General features: G+C 42.0%; 1 protein-coding gene across 5 annotated transcripts in view; it reads right to left on the minus strand.

Annotated features, from left to right (window-relative positions):
* The window catches only part of GLCCI1 (glucocorticoid induced 1), a 102,998-nt gene extending 85,537 nt beyond the window's left edge, over nt 1-17,461 (minus strand). For 2 of the 5 annotated variants that reach the window (XM_073333856.1, XM_073333859.1), the window contains exon 1: nt 16,636-17,459. In XM_073333856.1, the coding sequence (XP_073189957.1) occupies nt 16,636-17,086 (451 nt within the window). In that variant the 5' untranslated portion in view covers nt 17,087-17,459. Of the gene's footprint in view, nt 1-16,635 lie in introns of all 5 variants that reach the window. The other 3 variants (XM_073333857.1, XM_073333855.1, XM_073333858.1) reach the window with 3 other exon arrangements.
* Nucleotides 17,462-22,466: the final 5,005 nt, after the last annotated feature.

Genomic DNA, 22,466 nt, shown 5'->3' on the forward strand with positions numbered 1-22,466 from the left:
GAGGGTAGAGCAGAGCTGACACCAGTGGGGGAGGGGAACCCCCAGATCCCAGTTCAAATGGGAGGTAGGGAATGGGGCTCAGACACCTTACCCTGAAAAGGAAGCTCCCTCCAGAACCTGACTACATGAAGGGAGTGCCACATCTCGGTAGGTGGGCTGGGGCCCCCAGATTATGATATACATGGGAGAGGGGAATGTAGGGCTGATAGGTGCCCCTACCTGTAGTCTCTCCTAGTCCTGCTGTCACTTACCCCCATGTCTCCCTTCCCAGTGCTCAACCCATCCCATCTCACCACCCTTAATCCCCATCACTTGATCCCTCAACCCTTCCCCCTATTCTTTAATCTTTCACTTCTAACCATACTCCCATCTTAACAAGAACTGGGCTGTGTAGTTAAAAAAAATTTAAAAAATCAACACCTTTTGAATATAATGCTGCCTTGTGATTACATTTGCCTCAAATAAAAATCCCCTTTGATATGAAGCAGTATACCTACTTTTTTCCCTTCAAATTTCTGCCCTGGTTTAGATTTGAACTCACGGTGCTTGGGTTCATTGACTCTGATATTTCATCAGAGCTGCCCAGCTTCTGTGATAAACAAGTGTTTTCCCAGATTGTTATACTCTCACTGCCCATGCACAGTGTAATTCCTTTAGTTTACAGAGTCAGAAGCTTTTTACATTAAGTGATGAGCTAAAGAAGCAGTTTTTTCCCCCAATACTGCTTTAATTTGATTTTCACCCAAGAGTAGGTGAGTTGGGTGCCATGCACTCTGTTGGCATGCACCCTGGTGCAACGAGTCGTTGTTTGATCTCTATCTGTGAGCAAAAAATCCATTTCGAAAATGTCAACCTCAAGAAAAGCCATTTATAGCCTAGAAATCCCTTGGTCAAATGAACCCAAAATAGGCTAGCCAAGAGAACCCCGCCCTCTATGAGGCATACCAAATTTCAAGGCAATCCAAGTAACAATGTAGGTTTTAGAGTACTAAGAAGAATTGAGCTTGAAACAGAAAGCTGGTCTTAACCTTAACTATTAGCAGGGTGAATAAAGCACTTAAAATCTATCCATGGTTTGTCATCGGGCTATCTGGAAAATTTTATTCCCTTCCAATGTAATTCACATGCAATTTCAAGATGTTATTTTTTAAAAATCTGTTTACAATGGGAATAAAAATAAAATTTGTGTTGCAAAAAATAACCCTTTTCCTTGAATGAACATTCATATCTGTTTGAATCATGGAGTAGATTATTAGCTAGTAGAAAAATAGCCAAGTTGATATATGGCTACTGCCCCACTTCTGCCTCCCACCCAAGTATTTGCCTAAGTAGTTATAGCAACCTGAGAGAGTTACGAGTCCAAATTATTCTGTACTTGGCTGGCTGACTGAAGGCAAGGTCCATTTATACTACCGTTATGTGACTGCAGACTTAGCCTCAGAATAGTGTTCCAATTTAAATATTAAGATTTTATTAGGAAAAATGTTCTAGTTTTTGTGGTTGTGAAGAAATCTTCCAAAAGTGGAAATTATAAATTGATGCAATTATTTCTGCCTTAGACTGTGAACAGCCTGAAAATGGCACATAAAAAGCTACCAAGAGATTAAAGTGATAAAATGTGACCTGATGTCCTTTCATCAAGTAGTATTAGGTCATCCAGTTTTGTTCTGGTTGGACAGAAAACCACATGGTTTGATGTGGTTGCAGAACTTGGTGTCTTTCCAGGTGATGAGTGGGTCTAATATGAAAGTTCTTATTTTAGGTATAGGTTTTTGAATATGGCTTAAAATCTCCCTTGTCTAGATTATAGTTGGGTGCTGCTTATCCAGTATTAGTTGTTGGATGGTGTAACAACTAAGGACATTTTTTTCCTGTTAAGAAACTGTCAGCTAACTATGCTGATGAAAGTAGAATAGAATTTAGGTTTATAATTAGAGAGTTGCCATTTTAAGGTAAAAATCTATCTTCATAGAACTAAATTTCAGTTCTGGGGCTTATAACCTTGCTCTGCTTATAGCTGGCCCCTGCTTAATTGAGACCGTTGATAATACATACTCCTGCTCATTCTTTCTTATAAAACCTTACTCTCATTGGTCCATTCTGGCTTATGTTCATTCAGCACTTCCTCTGTGCATCCGATAGTCTTCCTTGAGAAATCATCTTCTTTGTGTTGCCATCCTCTTTGCCCAAGAGAAAAAGTACAAACACATTTCAAACACTTGGTTTTCTGCCCAGAAAAAAATTTAAGCTGCTGATGTAGAAAGCAGAAATTTCTCATGGGCAAGAATATAATCAACCAGCCTCAAAAGTAATGTATATTTTTGAAACATCTGTAGAAAGTAGGGTCAGTAGTCTGCATACATGAATTGTTAATGGTGGCATATATCTAGCCAACTCAAGAGGGTATGTGAATGTTCATGGTTGCCAATCTTGGGTGTTATCCCCATATGCTGTAGGACTAACATTGTAAACTCAAGTTGTAGGTCAGTGTGCAAGGCAATACATTATTTAAAACATTTACTTTTAAAAAAAATTACTTTAGGACTTTAAATGCATTGATAAACTGAAAAACTCTGTTTCCTTAAAGAAGAAAATTAATTCTATTAAGACAATTGGTCTGCTTCTTAGCTGCTGAACTGCTGGCAGTACAAACTATGTTATGGTGAGAAAAACTGTAAAAGAAACCTGACCTAATATTATAGGTCAAGGATAAAGTATTGTTAATATCACATTGCATCCCCAGAAGCAAATCATTTCAAACTCTTTGCACATTTCACTTCTTACTTGCCACATTGGATATTGCAGGCATGTGAGTGCACTGAGATCAGTTAAAGGCTTGGTCAGTTCAAAGTACCAAATGTCAAAGTTGGGAGGTGGGTTATATTGATTTATTCTGAATTGTTGATCCTTATCAGAGCTCTCAATTTAAACAATAGAACTGAATTAAGAATGTAACTTCTGAATTGTATATTGTACATAATGAAGTCAAGTCATTTTATGGAGTACGGTACAGTATACAGCGTATACAGTCACAGATGGGAGGCTGACTTTAAATAGTTGGTCTCCAGCTGCCCTAGATGAATTATAGCTGTATATCCCTACTCATGCTCTCAGGGAAGATGAACTGAGGAATGAGGATTTCCTGTTTCATCTAAAAATATTATCAGCTGTTATCAATAGCTGCCACTGTGGGTCATCATGCCGTAAGTATTGGGTTGTCATTCTCAAGTGCTGCCGTGGGTCACCATGCCCTAATAACTAGTTTATTGTTCCCAGTTTTTGCTGTGGGATGCCGTGCCTCGCCACCATCTCTATTTTCTTCAATACTAGAAGAGTGATTCAGAAGGGCAGAGTTTGTGGGGAGGAATGTTCTCTGCAAATTGGTCAAGAATGACATAGTAAGGCTGTCCCAGAAGTCTCTGGGGACAATTCTCAGGATCTCCTGCCACAGGACCTGCTCTTGCATGTCAAACCATCTTACATGAACTGGACAACATAGGATATTCCTCCAAAGTAGTCGTCTTTCCTAGTGTCCTACAGGCCTTCTGCCTTCCTGGCCTACGCATGAGTTTAGACAGATGTGAGGTCCACAGTGAAGAGTTAGGCTGACGCAGCTACATTACTCAGGAGGGTGAAACAGCCACAGGCACCGAGCGCCATAGTTAAGCCGACCTAAGTCCCTGAGTAGACAGCACTAGGTCGACAAAAGAATTCTTTCCTCTGCCTAGTTCTCGGGGAGCTGGATTAACTACAGTAACGGGAGACTTTCTCCCATTAGCAGAGGTAGGTTCTCCCATTACTGCAGTTAATCTACCTCCTTGAGAGGTGGGAGCTAGGTACAGGAAAGAATTTTTCTGTTGACCTAGCGCTGTCTACACAGGGATTTAGGTCGTCTTACCTATGGCACTCAGTGCGTGTGGCTTTTTCACTCCTGAGTGATGTAGCTGGGTTGATCTAATTTTCTAGTACAAGGGTGGGGAAACTTTTTTCTATCAGGGGCCACTGACTCTCAAAAAACAAAACAGACAGACATACATACACAGTCACAGACCACACACAGCACCGGGGGGGGGGGGGGGGGGGGGGAGAAAGAAAGAGGCTTGGGGCTTCCCCCGTAGCAGGGCAAGCCAGTACTTGCGGCTCCAAAAATGAGGAGTTCAGGGTGCAGGATGGGATGAGGGCTCCAGCTAAGGGTGTGGGCTCTGGGGTGGGGCTGGGGATGAGGGGCTTGGGGTGCAGGGTCCGGGAGGGAGTTCCGACCTGGGGCGGGGGTTCGCAGTGTGGGCTCTGGCCAGGCGGTGCTTACCTCAGGTGGCTCCCAGTCGGTGGCGCAGTGGGACTAAGGCAGGCTCCCTGCCCGACCTGGCTCTGTGCTGCTTCCAGAAGCGGCCAACACGTCTGGTCCCTAGGCAGAGGGACCAGGGGGCTCTGCGCTGTGTGTGCCATCTGCAGCTCCCACTGGCCGCAGTTCCTGGCCAATGGGAGCTCCAGAGCCAGTGCTGGGGGCAGGGGCAGTGACTTGGTCATGCTGGTCACTTACAAGAGCAGCACGGACTCAACAGGACTTTTAACGGCCTGGCAACCCCAGCTTCTCCTCTCAGCAGGGTGACCCAGCGCTGGCGGCTCCAGCCCCATGGGGGGGCGCTGAGGCTTGGGGCTTCCAGCCTGCAGTGCGGAGACTTGCCACGGGCCAGATGAAATGAAGCAGCGGGCTGGATCCAGCCTACAGGTCCTAGGTTCCCCACCCCGTTCTAGTGTATAGCAACCCATACCCTCAAACACTCCAGAATTTGGGAGGGGGGAGAGGAAGGAAACAGCAACTGACATGAATGGTGCAGTTCACCACTATTGTTTCAGAATGATCTTTCAAAGAGATTACCTGATCAACGTAAATACAATCTATGAATTGAACTGGATGTTGGAAAACAATCCCAACTGTACATACAAAATGACTGGCTCTAAATTAGTTGTTACCACTCAAGAAAGATCCTGGGGTCATGGTGGATAGTTCCCTGAAAACAACTGCTCAAAGTACAGTGGCAATCACAAAAGCTAACAAAATGTTAGGAACCATTATGAAAGGGATAGATAATAAGACAGCAAATATCATAATGCCACTATATATATCCATTGTACACTCATACCTTGAATACTGTGTACAGCTCTGGTCACCCATCTCAAAAATATATTAGAACTGGAAAAGGTACAGAAGAAGGGCAACAAAAATTATTAGGGGTATGGAACAGCTTCCACATGAGGAGAGATTAAAGACTGGTACTGTTCATCTTGGAAGAGAGACAACTAAGGGGGATATGATAGACATCTATAAAATCATGAATGATGTGGAGAAAGTGAATATGGAAATGTTATTTATCCTTTCACATAACACAAAAGCCAAGGGTCACCTGCTGAAATGAATAGGCAGGAGGTTTAAACCAAACATAAGGAAGTACTTCTTCACACAATGCACTGTCAACCTGTAGAACTTGTTGCCAGGGATGTTGTGAAGGCCAAAAGCATAACTGGGTTCAAAAAAGAATTATGTAAGTCCATGGAGAAAAGGTCTATCAATGGCTATTAGCCAAGACGGTCACGGACACAACCCCATGCTCTGGGTGTCCCTAAGCCTCTGACTGCCAGATGCTGGAACGGGATGGATCACTCAATATTTGCCCTGTTCTGTTCATTCCCTCTAAAGTACCTGGCACTGGATGCTGTTGGAAGACAGGATACTGGACTAGATGGACCACTGGTCTCACTCCATATGATCATTCATATGATCATATCTTGTTCTTATGAAACAAATGGATCATTTAACAACTTCCTGAGCCTGCAACTTCGAAGTCTGAAACCCAGCATGGGCAGAAATCTGAGAATGAACTGTTAACATTTGGGAAAAAAAATCTGCTTTTGTCAAGGTGCTGGGTTTCTATTTATTTTGGAGAAAGGTAATCTGAGCATAGCAGAAACACTATTTGTGAAAAGAAAAGGTATAAATGTGAATGCTAATTGGGAGAGGTGTCTGGAGTGCAAGAGTAGGTAGGAACAGAGGAGAGCATCTGGGATCTTTCACTAGGCATAAGGGTGTTAAGGGGAGGGAGGTAAATTGGAATAAGAGGTAGGGGACAGATGAGAGATTGGGGGAGTAGGAGGGTTTGGAGGATGTGAGGGGTAGCAGAAGATATTGCCCCCTCCACTCCTAATCAGCCCTGAGTTTCCCCTTTCACTGTGTGTGCTGGGATCTCAGGAAGGCCTATCCTCAGCACTGGTCTGAGCCGCCTCCTTCCCTGCCTGCTCTGGCATCAGGGGTATCCTGCTCTCCTTGGGTGTATGAGAGTCTCCCTGCCCCTCCATATTAGCTGGTATCTGGTTGAGGAGAATCACGGCAACACTAGTTTAAACATCAGAAACCCAGAAAATGGATAGTTAAGATACAAACCACTCTGGGGCAGTGGAGGGAGGGCAGACTGGGTGGACCTAGGATATGGCTGGGGAAGTCTCAAACACAGGCATTCCAACTTGAGATGGGTAGTAGGTAGTGAGAGGTCCAGCTCAGTTGCAGCTCTAGCTACATAATCAAGGTAGCATATGGCCTTCTAGTAAGCTACTTCCTGTGATAGGCATAAGCAGCAACATAGGCCAGGAGACAGGAAGGGACAACTTATCACATGTTAACGGTTCCTATAGTGCTAACTAATGGCTTAATGGGATGGGAAGGGGAGGGGGAGCTCCAAACAGGGGAAGGCCATGCCCACTACATATTGCAAGGAATGGTGGTGCAGACTATGGAGAAAAAGAGAAGCACACACCAGTCTTTTCTCACATTCTTGAAGTTACTGTAACATCTATCTAACAAAACAGTCAAATTTTTGGGACACAGGGCCAGATAGAGAAATCTCATCTGAGGTCTGTTAGCAACTACACACTGAAAACATTTCAAAGTATGACTATTACCCCAATTCTACTATAATAAAATGTACAGGAAGGGGGGAGAAGCACTGAGACATCACATAACAACTGTGTGGCCAAATAGAAAAACCACTAGACTCAGACTATTTGTAGCTCTGCCACTGGCCTGCTGGGTGACCTTGGACAAGCCATATTGCCTCTATACCTCAGTTTCCTATCTGTAAAATGGGGATAACAATGCAAAATTCTTTGAGATCTACAGATGAAAAGCACTATACAAAAGCTAGGTCTTTTGTTTATTACCTAGCCATGATAGCATATCAACTGCAAACCAAGGTGAGGTCTGCAGCTGTCTAAATGAACATTAATGCCTATCAGCAAACATAGCTTTCTGTTTACAAAAGCCTAGGAAATTAAATGGCAAAAAAATTCATTAATGCAGTGTTAAGGTTGCTCAGTGATAGCTCATGCCCTTTTAGAATGCTGAGTACAGCAAAACTCAAACTTCTGAAAAGCAGGAAATACATATTTAAGGGGAACACCCATGAAACCTAACTCTGCTCTCTTTGAATGATGCCCCAATATTCCCATAACACACACATTCCCACTCTGCCTTTTCATTGTAATGGACAGGTACTACCTGCACTTGGCCTATCCTCAAACACTGAGCCTACTTGCCGACAGAATACTGTACTTGTAAAATTTAACCACCACCTCATTCCTTTTACAACCCCTTCATACGGATTCAAAGAATACCATCCAAAACTATACTTCCTCTTACCCATCATTAAATCCTCATACTGCTCTCATATCCCACCTCGCTACTGACAATACCTTTGGCAAGACAACCCCAATGCCCTGCTACTAACAGAATCTACACAATTCTGTATTGAAATGATCCAGACTGGAATGTCAAGGTGCACTATATCATGTACCTCTTTCCTTTGACAGCACACATGGGAAGACAGACTCAGATCACCTCATATCATAGTCACAGCTCTTCTCACCTGTTGCACCTTATTCTTCCATTAAATTCAGCTACACCTAATACAGTGAATGCAGCTGTAGTGAACTGAGATAACTGCCAGTGGCTACTACCAGCTTTAGGTGGGGACCAGAATTAAGGGTGAGTGGGTGTTTACCTTAAATTTGTATTTCCTGGTTTCCAGAAGTTTGAGTTTTGCAGAACTCAATGTTCTAGCAGGACACATGCTATCACTGGGCCTCTTTCACTCTACATTAGCCAAGGTTTTTATCATTTCATGATATTAGAACCCCATGGTGGAACTGACACCACGCAGTTCACTTGGTCATTTAACATTCATATTAATACCAACACAATACAATGTTCATCTTCTCACTGGCTATATTGTCACTTGAGTAGTATGGATAAGACTACAGTGACTGCATTGCAAAGACTAGCATCAAATGGAGAATGTAACAAACCAAAAAAGTATAATTACTCTAACTGAAAGTGGGTCTTAACCTATGACCAAAACTGTAATATTTGGAGAAAATTCCATTCCCTCTAAGCAGTAACCATGTTACAGTTCATCATATGGTCACATGCAACAATTCACTTGGAAACAAATAAGGTATTAGAATATTTAGCATATCATTTAGTATGGCTAATGTAATGTATAGATCCAATATTACTGAAAGCTTTAAAATTATGTTCTCATGTAATTTGTGATTTTCAAGGTTTTTTTTTTTAAACTTCATATGACTTTATGGCTTAGATAGCCAAACACTATATTTTAGGAAGAGCATACATGGATACTTGAAGTATGTGCTCTCCCAAACATCAATATTTATTATGGAACAGCTGGTCATGACTCTAGTTTAAGATGCACTGAAAAAATAAATCTTAAAATGGGGCATAAATCCCTGTTTTTCTCTACATGGAGGAGGCTTTTCAGTGTGGCATTTAACATATAAAATTCAAAGGGCAAAATTTAAAAATATTTAATTTAAATTTTAAAATTACCTAAGTGTTGAATCTTGAGTAACTTAGAATGGACAGTTTTTAAAAAGCAATTATTAGTCAATTTTTGTTATTCTTCATTGCAGAAAGTTTATCTGTCAGACCTGAGAATAATCTTCAGAGAAATGCATGAAGAAATTACCTCTTTCAAAATGGCCACCATCTCCTGATGTTCTCAATGAGACTGAGGCCACTTGGTGAAGATGGCCATTATTTCAGAAGGAAGTTTAGTTTGTCCTTAACAATGCTCGCCAGCACCTCCCATTGTTCCAATAGGAGAGAAATCACACTGTCCTTGGGAAGATGGTGACCCCATAAGCTATACGGAGAGTGGAACTGTGAGAAGCAGAGGAACATGGGGAAAGGGCAGAGGAAAAAGTGTATATACAGGGGAATGAGAAAGGTACATGGAGGCAAGGTAACAGGAGAGGCAAAAGACTGACAGCCAGAGAAAGGCAAGTGCGGGAAAGAGGGCAGGGGATAGCATGGTATTTACCATGCTAAATCAGTTTCTACCTTGCCGCAAAAGACTAGTTAGTCCCTGTTCAAGGCTTTTCTATTTTTAAAATTGTTTAGTTAATGCACTCCAAATTACACACTTTGTTTTTGTTAAATATTCAAATTGTGGTTACATAAGGCAGTACATTCGTAGATTAATTTAGGGACATACAAATAAAAAGCAAACCTGCAGTGGGTGTAATATTAACGTATGTAATTGAAATCCTGAAGATCAGAATGTCTGTATACATTTCGGTTTGGTATTTTCTCAAGGAAAATATACGTCATGTCATATTCCAGTTTTCAATACTGGAAGAACAAAAGTCAAAAACATTCAGTTATATGAAAACAATAATACAGAATTTTAGACTTGAAGCATTAAGCAATCAGAAGCATGCAGACTACCAGTCCAGACCCATTTGGCCATGCAGCATTCTGTAACAGAAGACTAACTGTGATGTAGTGGCTAGACCAAATATATTTCTCAGTTTTGAACAGATGTATCCAAAGTTTGAAAAGCTTTGTTCTATGCTTGCTGAACTTGCTGGACACTGATGCAATTATGTTTCCCAGTTTAAACCGGTATTTACCAGCACCCTGTTCTAAACTAGTTTTTCCTGGGAAACTGCCAACCCTGGAAGAGGGATAGGGAAGGACAACACTATCAGCAGTAGAACTAGGAGAATTTCTGGCAGAGATCTAAGGATGTAGTGATAACCCTCCCTTATTCTTCATTCTCATTGACTCTACTCAATAATTGGTTTGGGGGATAGGTGGGAGGGAGTACATAAAACAGTACAGTAACTCTGAGAAATGAGAACTACCCCAATTCATTTCAATAATGTGCTAACACTAAAACCTAATAGCTATTTAAATGTCAACATTTTAATTTAAATCAATCATTATTTTAGCAGAAACATCTAGCTAGTATGCCTTTACCATAATGACCTTGTATTCAGTAGGAAGATGTATTTTAAAGACATTAGCTACTATGTTAAAAATCATAGTATAGTCAAGGCTAGTTGCTGTTTTACCATGTGTTAGGTGGTCAAGATAAACACTTGGGGGGAAGGGGGCAGAAACAGAAAGTCCGAGCTAACATACCTTTTTCTGACTATAGACATGACCAATCACTTCACACTGAAGCTTAAGTGCAACCTCCACTATGAAGAGACTACAAGTACTGAGCTGCGGGTAATAATGAAATAGGTCTGACATATTCGGAGATTCTAAGGCCAGAAGGAACCATTGTGATCATCTTAATCTGACCTCCAGTATAACACAGGTTATAGAATTTCCCAAAAATAATTCCTACAGCACATATTTTAGAAAAAAAAATACAATCCAATCTGAGGTATACCCTTGACTGTTTGCTTGCACTTTAATATTTGAGACATTAAGCAAACATTAAAATGCATATACTTTGCAACATGACAGATGCAGTTAAGGTCAGCTTTTCCAACTCTGAGTAAAATGAAACTGTTGCTTAGAAAACTGATAGCCATCAACTACTGATGGCAACAACCCCTATCAAACTTCAGTAGCAGAAGGCAGTATAATTTTTATTTCCTAGATTCCTACTGCATTACTAAGTTCAGTAACCCACTAAACTTTGCTATACTGTTAATGTACCAACCCACATTTTGAACATGTTGACTTCTTCATATAATTCTACTTTATACATTCTTTCCATCTTTTCTTTTGTAGTTTAATGTGTCTGTGTAGAATACAGCAAAGGGCAAGAATGGAAACCAGAAACTTCAGAATCCTAATTCCAGTTTTGCTACTGACTTGCTCTGTGGATGTTGACAAGTCAACTTATATTTCAGTTTCCCCACATGTATAATACTACTTGGTTACTTCATGGGGGTGAAGATTAAAGTTAATATAGTGACTTGAAAATATAAATCACTGTGTAAGTACTATCAAAGTGGTGTTCTTTGATAGAGGTATCCTCACTGAACAAAAATACTATTTCCTTTACATCTATGTGACCTGCTGCAATACCCTGCAACTTCAGATAGAAGAAAAACCTAAATCTTTCAATTTTTCTATGATGTAGTATCTGAAGAAAGCCTTTTAGGAACATTTATAATAGCACAAACAAGCTGATTAACACAGTACACCTAATAAACATCCTTATCAAAGGAGACTATTACCAGATCCTTGATCTGCCTAAACAGCCTGTCACCTCATGGGATTGGTTTCAAATTTAGTCCAAAGTGACTTAGTTACCCATGTTATGGATTATACTCCAACAAAAGCAATTTTTAGGGGCAAGCATAGGGTAAAAGAGAAGGCCACAGATAATAGAGAAAGCTGCAATTGTTCATGCACATTGGGCAACACAGAGTAGGAAGTTTCATTACAAAAATATTTCCCTATATTAAATTTGTTAGAGATAAAGGAGAGGTCTTGATTTTTGGTACAACAGGACCCTTGGTATAAACTTCCATTGTGTCAAACTGTTGGATGCCTTTAATCAAGGAGATATACAAATAGTTTAATCTTTTGAAGGTTTTTTTTTTTTTAAATACCGAAGCTTCATATGTGCATAGAGATGAACAGTACTCTTCTGGTATAGTAACTGATAAACACATTTATTCCTCTGGAGCACCTGGCTATTACTTTCTCTTATTAGAGTTGGCAAACCTCCAGGAGTTGTTTATAAAAATATTTGAAGTGCTTAATTCCCTAAACAGCTAAATCAATTAAAATATTTTTTGAAAGTTGTCCCTACAGCTAACGCTGACTTTGGAAATTTCAGGGGGAAAAACAAAACAAAAACCTAACCAAACAAAACACAAAAACAAACCAAAAAACCCAACCAGATTTACATTACAAACCACATAAGTGAAAGGTATTTCTGTTTCTGATAATTATAACACTAGAAGGTACCGCTATAATTAACATAACTCAAATCAGGGCATTTCTTCTGAATGCAAAATGTTCAATATGCAAACAGACAAAAATTCTACAAAACTAGTTTATATCTGAACTGCAGCTATAACATTATGACCTCAGGGGAAGTCAGTTCATATTAAATGTAAAAACTTACTGAATTTATAGAATCTATCTATTTTACGCCATATGAAAAAAAACTATTTAAAGAAGCTATGGTCTTTGCTTCCCTACAAAAAGGATCTAATCTTATCCAACCAGGGGGAATTCTGGTAGCTTCCCCCCATCCCCCAAGCACACACGCACCCTCCAGAACACACAGAATGCAACATTTATTTTGTTCGCTCAACTGACATCTTACCGCAATAGTATTCAAGCCATAATTTCTACTGAACTGTCTTTTGTTGTTAGTCATGTTGCCTTATATATCAATTTCTGCATTAAATAGGCTGAGGCATGCATTCCTCACCTCACAAAACTGGGTTATTCTTACATTCAACAAGCCATAGGGCTTTATACCTATTTTCTAAAACACTGGTTTGAGTTATAAAAAACATACATCTTAATGACATAGTATTTTCCTTTTCTCATCTTAAGTTTAACTAGCACATTTCCAAGATTATTCTAGTGTACCATTAAAAAAAAGTACATTTATTAGGGACTTTTGGGGGGAGGGTTGGGCAGGGCGCTAATCTGACGGAGATATACAAAACTCAAAAGTTCTCAGCCATGCAATTTCAATACTAATCATGTAGAAATGCTGGTAGCATTTTTTAAAAACACAGTTTTCCTAATAAAGTTGTTTTTATGGCATGTTAAATCTTAAATCTAAACATAAAAAAGCTATCTTGTTTTAGAAATATAAATAGCATTGTGAACATCCTAGAAAGGAGGGTGCGTGGAGAAGAGGATGATGGGAGGAAGAAATGGAGCATGCCATTTTCATTCATGCAGTAGTGATGTCAGTGCCTGCAGCAGCAGCAGTTGCCTTGACCCCTAAAAGGCTCAAACCCAAAGCAATTTTACAGAATATGGTTTAAAAAAAGAAGTAAATCTCAAGAAACCCACTCATAATAGTGGAGTATTTCACACAAGATCGTTTAGAGGGGGATCAAATTCAAAGCATCTATACTGAAAGAAACTGAGAAAAACACCAGGTGTTTGAGGTAGAGAAAAACCATCTTTTCTGTCAAAAGCATAGCCAGTCTCCCACACCAGCACGCTCCTGAAACAATGCAAGTCAGTCTGCACAGCCAAAATCAAAATGATCTCTGCACTGCAAAAAATAGGATTACATCGAGAGTGGGAACTTTTCAGTTTACATCAAAAGGGGAAATGCTTTAAGAGTATGACACAAAATGTAATAGTTTCATTAAGACTTATGTCATACTCAGGCATGATTAAGAGGCTAACAATAGCCAAAGGAGTAAACTGTGCAACCATCTGTAGTAAGATGGTCCATGTTTGATGGCAAGAAGTGTTTCAAGCCCTCTGCTATGACTGCAGTAGTATTCCAACACCATTCTATAGTCTCTGTAGAGATACCACCACACAAGCTACAACTGAGTTTTACTTCATGTACATTATGTACTAAAGATCCATAACAGAGTCCACTGAAGAAATGAGGAGGCAAACTCATGCCGTGTGGTACCTCAGCCACACTCCAGATTTTGTAAAAATGTTTTTTTGTTTTGTTTTTACCTTTTAATTCACAAAACTATAAAAACAGTCTTATCACCCTAGTCTTCTAGAAAATAGTGCCTGTATTTCTGTAAAATAAAGCTGTTGATGTGTGCAATAGTGGTCATTATTAGGGCGATCACGTTGTTTTCATTCATTCATTCAGGATTTGCTGTAGGATGTCAGTTTCTGCAGCAGCAGCTGGCTCAACCTGGAGGAGGGGGGACAAATTCCTTGGGGTGCATACAGATTATGGACAGATATATTGATGGACCACTTATAATTTTATATAGTACACACACACAAAACAGTATCAAATTTTATCTGCTGCTAACGGTTTACCATAAGGCAGGCTCAAGCAAGTTTAATGATGGAGAAGTCATTCAGTACTAATTTATAGGTCTGAACTATTAAGACAAAGACAACAATTTACAGTTCCAAACACGTCACTTTGTAAAATTAAAATTTTACTCAACCAAAAATTTATTAAAAATCCCACATGAATACACTAATGAAATACTTAACAGCTCTGCAGTATTTCTCTCCAACTACAGGTAATTACCCACATCCCACTCTCCATTTGAAGTGCAGACCCTCATGCACTGCAACATTACAATGTTTATCATGAAGTTAGACCTGGGAACTGATTTATAATAATATTTGTCATCAGCTTTAATGTTCAGACTTGATGCATATAATTAAGTGTGTTTTGTTTTGGCTGACCTCCCATTTGATTTCCCAGAATTCAGAGTAACACTGTACACTTGTATGTCTCTAAAGGGGAAAAAAAGGAAGCTCAAGAAAAAAAAATATACAAATTCCTAGAGTTAATGGAACAAATGAACCTCAGTCTTTTAAACACAACCTGACTAAAGCAAAATTGCTAAGAACTGTTTCCATTTTAAAGCATGCAAAACCCTGTAACCCTACAAATCTCTTTCCAAATAAGGATCATAGATCTATTGCATAATGTTGGCATAAATACTAAGATGTGATGGAAAGCATTTAGTATTCGCTTTCACGGTAAATACTGTATACCAACTCCATACATTAATACTATGAGTCATATGTTTATATACTTACATAGTGAGTTGCCTTTATTCTAGGACTATTTGAATAGCCAGATCGGCTCAAGTCACAAACACTACAATAGACTTCAAGAATTTACCACATACCCAATAAAGATATGTGGGGGAAAAAAAATAATAAGGGAACTGATTCCACTGCTGCAAAACATGTTGACAACCAAAACACATTTATTTTCATTTCTGTGGCAAATTATAAACATTGAGAGACTTAGGGAGAGGTGCAGGGGGTGTTGAGCCACATAAAATGTTCCCATGAAGAGATGACATGTGATACCTGATAACTGCAGCAGGGTAACATACAAAGTGCATTCAGTCTGATTCATTCAACTGCTGAAGTGATGTGTGGGGGGGGGGGGGGGAGGGAAGGACGGAGGGACAGACTAAGATGGCCACAGTCACTTTAACACCTTTAATAATTCAACAGACAACATGAAGCAGGTTATGTCAGAGCTGTTGATAATGAGTCTGTACTTATTTTAAAGCTTTTTAGGCTGTATTTTAGATTGCAATTTTTAAGGTTTCTATCATTTTCTAATTTCTTTCTTTGAGGCATTTTATGATCTTTTAGGTCTGGCCGTTTGTTTTTAGCATTTATTGAGACTATATAATCAGAATTTTGTGTTTTGTTTTGATGTGTATGGGAGTATTTTAAAATTCATATTTTAACCTTAAAGTTAAAAATGTATTTGGGGGAAAGAAGGGTTTAAGGGGTTGGGTTTGTTTTAAATACCAGGGAGATGGAAGGGGTTACTTTAGAGCTTACATCTGTGCCATCTCAATTCACGTGGGCGTACATATACAGAGGTAGTAGTGGGGTATTCTAGGGCTTTTCTTTATCTCCAGGCATATTTGGCGAGATGCATTTATAGGGTGTGTTTTATACCCATGTGCACTGAGATAGGATATTTTAGAGCACCTACCTGTATCTCATCAAGTTTGCGTTATCAAAGCTTGTGCTCAAATCTCTTTGCATGGAGGGCAGCGCAGGGGGTCATACTTTAGGTGTTGCATTTGTACCTCCTCTTGTATGTGAGAGTGATCCTTTCAGGCCTTGTTTGCACCTCCTTTTGTACGCATGTATGCGGGTGTATCTTATAGGCCTGTCCTCAACACTCTATTTGGGAACACAGGGTGGTATTTCAGCCCTAAACCCCAATCTCTCTCTGCAAAGAATACTTTAAGGCTTGGTTTCTCACTCTCCCTTGAAAGGGAGATGACATTCAGCGCTGATCCCCCACCAATCACTCCCTTTTAAGGGAGACAAAATAGAATTTCTTTTGAGGTCAGATCTCAGACCCTCTCTTTCTTTAGGAAGTGGGGAGAAGGGGTATTTCGGGGCTCACTCCCCATCTCCATGGGAAACTCATCAAGGGGGTATTTTCAGGTTCGAGACGAGTTTCCTGGGCGTTATTTCATGGCTCGTCTCTTTGCGGTGCATCAGATTCACCCACCCTGTCCCTCTCTCGGGCGGGGAGTATTTCGGGTCTCAAACGCCCCCCTTTGGAGGGGAAGGCGCAGGAGGTGGTGGTGTTTCGGCCTCGGCCCCCCGGTCTCTCTCCGCCCCGGGCGCTTTACCTCTGTACACCGGGGAACTGGGGCTCCGTCTCTCAGGTGAGCTGCTCCTCCTGCTGCCACCGCTCTCTGGCGAGCGCCGCTGCCTGCCCTTCACCCTCCCTGGGTCCGCCACGCCGCCTCCCGGGGGGGGAGCCGCTGCCAGCGGCGGCGTCGTGCTGGGCGGGCTGCTGCCGCGGCCCCCTCCGCCGCCCGCCGGCCCGGTGTTGCTCCCCACCGAGGCGGAAGGGGAGCGGGTCGGGCTGTGCTGGCTGCCGCGCAGGAGCTGGTAGGGCACAGTCGCTCGGATGGGCTGGAGCAGCCGGCTGGTCCCTGCGCTGCTGGCGGCACCTCCCGCCGCACCGTTGCCGGCGGCGCCGCTCGCCGCGGTGGGTGACCCAGCGGCGCCGCGCCTCATCCTCTGCGGCGGGTGGTGCCCGGGCGGGGTCTGAGAGGAGCTGGACGAGGAGGACATGGCGGGCAGGCGGGGGTCGCAAGTCCCGGCAGAGGCTCCGTGCGCTGGCCCCGGCTGGCTCCTCACAGGCAGGACGGGACAAGCGCTTCACGGCCCGACCGACTCTCCGCGCCGCCCGGCTACCCCAGCGCTTCCTATCGGCGACGGCGGCTGCTCCCGCGCCAGGCTCTGGCCATCGCCGCCCGTCGGGCGCGCTGCGGAGTCCCGCAGCCGTTCACATCGTATAGCGCTGCCCCTCGCGGCGATGGGGGGGGGAGGGGTCCGCCGCAAGCCCCGTGCGCCTGCCCGCGCGAGCCGCAACAACCGCCACCCGCTCTGTTCGCCGCCCTGCCTGCCCCCGAATGGCAACTCGTAGCCTCAGCCGCCCGGCAGCGACGGGCAAGGGGCGGCAAGCAGCGCCCCCATTGGGTACTCTGCCTCCGTTAGCCCTGGCTGATTGGCTACGGCACATGAAGGGCAGCACTGTCCGCCAATCAGCGGTCTGCTTTTTATGGTGGGGGTAGGGAGAGCCGCTCTGCGCTGTGGGGAGGTGGCAGCCGTGGTCCGGGCGGCTTAAGTTGCCCGGTGGCGGCGTGGGCGAGCGAGGAAGTGGGAGGTGGCGGCCGTGTTACGAGGGGAGCCGGCTGCCTCAGGCCCGGGGCGCGTGCAGAGCTGGGGGTTGGCTGTTACCCGTTCTGTGTGACTAGGCCACCCCCCATCGCGCCTCCGGGCAGGCCCGTCCGATGGCTCGGTGTCTTTGTTACCGCTGCGGCCCCAGCGCGCAGGGAGAGCTGGCGAGGGCGCGGAAGGGGCACGCGCGAGCGCAGGGCTGCGTGGGGGCCGGGGCCGCCGCTACTCAGGGAGAGTAGCCGGGGCCGCCTGTGGTGCTGTATAGTACTCGATGTACATGGCGTAGTATTTTGTCAAATGAGCGGGCTCCCCTCAGCAGTACACGTGAAGCCTTTATGCTCCACTCTAGTGAGAAATGTGTGGCTCCTTCCTTTCCACTAAGATTGGTTTTATAGGCCCTCCTTTTTTGTACCCGCTCAGGCCTCTAAACTAGCTGCCCCCCGTTTTCTCCTTTTACATTTGCACTTGAACAGAAACTTATTTGAAAGGCCAGTCTGGATTTTTTTTTCTTCTCTTTTTGCCTGGGGCTACTTCTGACTCCCCCTTTATCCTAGTTTACATCCCCCTCCCCCCCAACTACAGCCCTGTGTTACAGCCACCCTCTGGCACAGAACTCCATTGAGAGGCTGTGGTGGATTCTCCAGCACTGGCAATTTTTAAATGCAGACTGGATGTTTTACTAAAACGTATGCTGCAGTGAAAACAGGAATTAATTCAGGGAAGTTCTCTGGCCTGTATTTTGCAAGAGGCCAGAGCTGTGCTCCCTTCTGGCTTTATAATATAGGAATCTATGATCCTAAAGTGTGTCCATACCACTCCTTAGCTACCTAAAAGGGATGCTACTGAGTCACATTAGACTTAGCCAAGTAGTGGTCATAGAGTGCCTCCACTGTAATCTAGGGGTGTAGCTGCCCTGCTCCTATACAGTTAGTCACGCTTGCTCTCATCCATCCAGCAGAAGTATCCATAGCTGCAGTAGCACCAGTTTGAGGTAGCTTATCCTCAGCCCAGCTCAGCTGTGCCTCTACTGTTGCTATCAGTGCTACACAGCTACACCGCTGTGTATACTCGCACTGGCTAGATGAGAGCTAGCAGGAGTATGTGTACATGAGCAGGGGAATCACAACCTTCGCTTGTAGGGTAGACATAGGCTTAGTGCTTATCTGTACATACAGTGCTTCAACAGCACAGCTGCACCAATTCAGCTGCATCACTGTAGCATTAGTGAAGATGCTTCTATTGGTGTAGGTTCCCAAGGGGAGATAGCTATGTCAACAGGAATGCTTCTCAACATAGCACTGTTTACACCAGGGGTTAGGTTGGTAATAGTGCATCACTTGGGTGTGGATAGTCCATACCCTGAGCAACACAGTTATACCAAATAAGTCTGTAGTGTAGAGCAAACCTTAGTCAATGAACATGCTGTCTTCACTTCATATGTGGCTGGACTAATTGTGCTTTAAGCCTGAGAATGCTCTGTTGTCAAAGAGGCATTGTGGTATGAAAAAAGACTTTTCATATATTACTGTTTTAAAGAGTATTTTACCTCTCACCGATCTAGAAGTTATGTATTTTTAACAGGCATATTCCATTTTGAGAAATTCAATACATATAACAGGTTAAGGACTAGAAGACAAAGCCCTAATACTGAGAAAAAAAATGATGGAAGACAATGATTATTTCCAGTCAGGTAATACATTAGTTTGTGGAACAAATATTTATTTGTAAATGTGGTTGTTGGTCTGATAGCAATAAAACTTACTTTAATAACCAGCCTTAATACTAATTTTTATACAATAAAAGTGCACTGACATAATATTAAGGTACAAACTAGGAAAAACAAAGGAATGTGTAGTTAACTCAAAAATGTAATACTGAGATGGCACCACTTTGTGACTAACACATATGCTATTGTTCTGCTTTAACTGTGTGTTTCCTTGCTTTTGTGCGTTCACATCACAATTGCATCACAAATGCTTAATTGCATTTAAAACTAAATTTTATTATGTGAATTTCCTTTGCAGTCTCTTAAATTTCAAAACTAAATGGAATGAAAATGTTAGGCATCCTTAAAAGAGACAAGGGCGGGGAACTGTAAGTAAGTTTTAGTATCTCCCAAGGGAAGAGCTGGGAACCTTGTTCCTTGAGTAATTTAATACCAACTGAACAAATAACTGGAGAATAAACTGTAGGGCACAATTTTTCATTGACTGAGGGAAGACTAACTGGATGAATAGGTCTTTTCCATTTCTAACTTCTGTGATCATGTAGAATGTGGATGGCACTATGGACTATGTTATAGATTATTTTTTAATTAGCATGTAATATAGTAAAGAAGTGATAGCAAAGGTAGCCTTTGTATTGTAAGGTAAACCTTCAAGTACCGGGAGACAATATTTATCAGCAAACAAAGGAAAGACCTGATAAACAAAGGTTAGTTACTAGCAATTAAGTTGTTTGATTGTATTGCCATTGCATATATACACATATGAGATAGGTACCTCTAGCATTGCTGAGCTTCAGGATCTTTCTAGAAAATTGTGTCCATTGGGGCTGCACAAGAGCCCTCCAAGCACTCTGAGCCAAGGCTATAAAAGAGCCATACAGATCCAACCACCTCAGTTCCTTCTATTAAACCTTAGGTTACTAGAAATAGGGAAGGCAGATCCATAGTGTGAATCCTAGTGCAGGGGTCGTACACTTGAAGAACTAATTTTCTGACCAGCAGTGGAATCAATTAGATTGATATTAAAGCATAAATATATCCTTTATATCAGTGTAATAGGAACATCTGTGATCAAGTACTGCCACATCATCCACAGGTGGAGTGTTATTCATTGCCAATCAGTGTAGTAATGGTCTCATCTGTAGTCAAGCTTAAGGTGTCACATGGAGGAGACCATGAGATCTATTAATCTTAAGAGTAAACCTGATGATGCAGGTTTTGGGCTCTCCCTCAGGCAGGAGTATTGTTTAGGAAATATCCACAAGTAATTTCTTTTAAAAGAAAGACTTAGCTTTTAGGGTCCAGGATTCTTCCAATTAAATATATTTTCTGGATATTTTCCCCAGATTACCCATAGTATTAGGGTCAGAAGGAGTACATGTTACTATCAGAAATTCCTTCATGGCTTGAACCAGCCAGTCAGCCAGATATGTGCACATGTGGTTTCCTTGAGGTCTGAGATATGAAATGAAAATATTTTTACTGAGCTGGTCTGACTGAGATTTTAAATCATGCATTGTAGAAGCCTTGAAATGGTCTTGGGGGGAAAAGGATAAGAATAACAGAAATCTGTGTCAGCATGCAGAATTTGAACTTCTTGATGTAATTGTTCAATTTCCTAAAGTCCATGATGCAACAAAGGCAGTCTTTCTTTTTTCTGATTGAGGAAATATCTGAAGTAGAAACCCTCAGCAGATGGGAGCTATCTTGATTAAAAGAGATCTGCACTCTCCTCCAAAGACCTCTAGTAGGGGCAGCCGCGTCACTGTGGCTTCCACTTTCCTAATTAAGACATTCTCAAAGATCATGGCAGCCAGTTCTGTCACTTCAAGAGAACAGGGCCCTGATATAAAGGTGAAGGGAGTCTTGTTCCTAAGGCGTCCTGCACCGTGGTTGTATCATTTGCAGCCAACTCTAGGAACATGGAGGGGCACAACGTTCCCTGCTTTAACCAGAGTATTTGTTTTACTTCTGGATCTTTTGAGGTCCAAACTGTGGTCCCCTGCCAATGCAGGAGTTGTGTCAGGACTTTAAAATTCCTAATGACATAGAATACCAAGTAAAAGGTCTAAAATTACCTGAAGCTTATTAAAATCTTCTAAACTACTAAAATAAAAAAAGGAGTTGCGTTTTAAAAACAGACAAATCTCTGGACATATAGAGAAGGTCACTTAGCCTCACAGCTAGCTGTGGAAAGGGTGGAGCCACAGTGGCTGGCAACCACATGACCCTTTTATAGCCTGGGCTTTGAACATTCAGGGCTGTGAGAGAATACTTGGGACAGTCCAATGACCATTTCTTTCTAGAAGGTTCCCAAGGTTCAGCAGCTAGGGGTGTATATCTCAGAAGTGAGTACATGAACAGGTTATTCTCAAAGAACACATGATTAGACTTATAAAAGCTTTCCTTAAGGGAAGGATTAATTATATATCACACCGATCCATTATATATTCTGTTTATACAATTATAAAGCATTATTGTTAATTAGTGGTGATACAGAATCCTTTAATTAGAATCTGGGTGGGGAATACACAACATTTGCAGTCAACACCAACAATGGTTGTAACAATTTACATTTTCATACCACCTTTCATACTGAATGCTTCTGAAGTGCTTTATCAACTATATAATTCAATAAGCTTGGGTTCCTGGTTCCATACCAGTGTGGAATGCACTGAAACTGAGATGACTTGGGATTCTCATACTTTTAAGAAACTGAATTCAAAATATTCCTTTACCTTCTTTAATTGAAATGTACTTTTCCCTCCCCTTGTCTGATGACTGTCCCCTGATATACGTGGCTTCCACTGACATCAGTGAAAGTTCACTCTGTGCATTGAACTGTATTCCAGCATAAGTGGTAGTTATCCTATAAATCAGGGGGAAATCCTAATTATTAAAAGGTTTTATTGTGACTGGACTAGATGATAAGTATAAGTTTGGTTATCCCATTGTATTTTTACATTCTTTATTTTTCATGTAGTGAAATATGAAATAATATATAAATATTAATTCCCCCAAATATCTCTAATATCTTTGCACTTT

This window comes from Lepidochelys kempii, chromosome 2 (assembly GCF_965140265.1).
Source record: "Lepidochelys kempii isolate rLepKem1 chromosome 2, rLepKem1.hap2, whole genome shotgun sequence".
Lineage (NCBI taxonomy): Eukaryota > Metazoa > Chordata > Testudines > Cheloniidae > Lepidochelys > Lepidochelys kempii.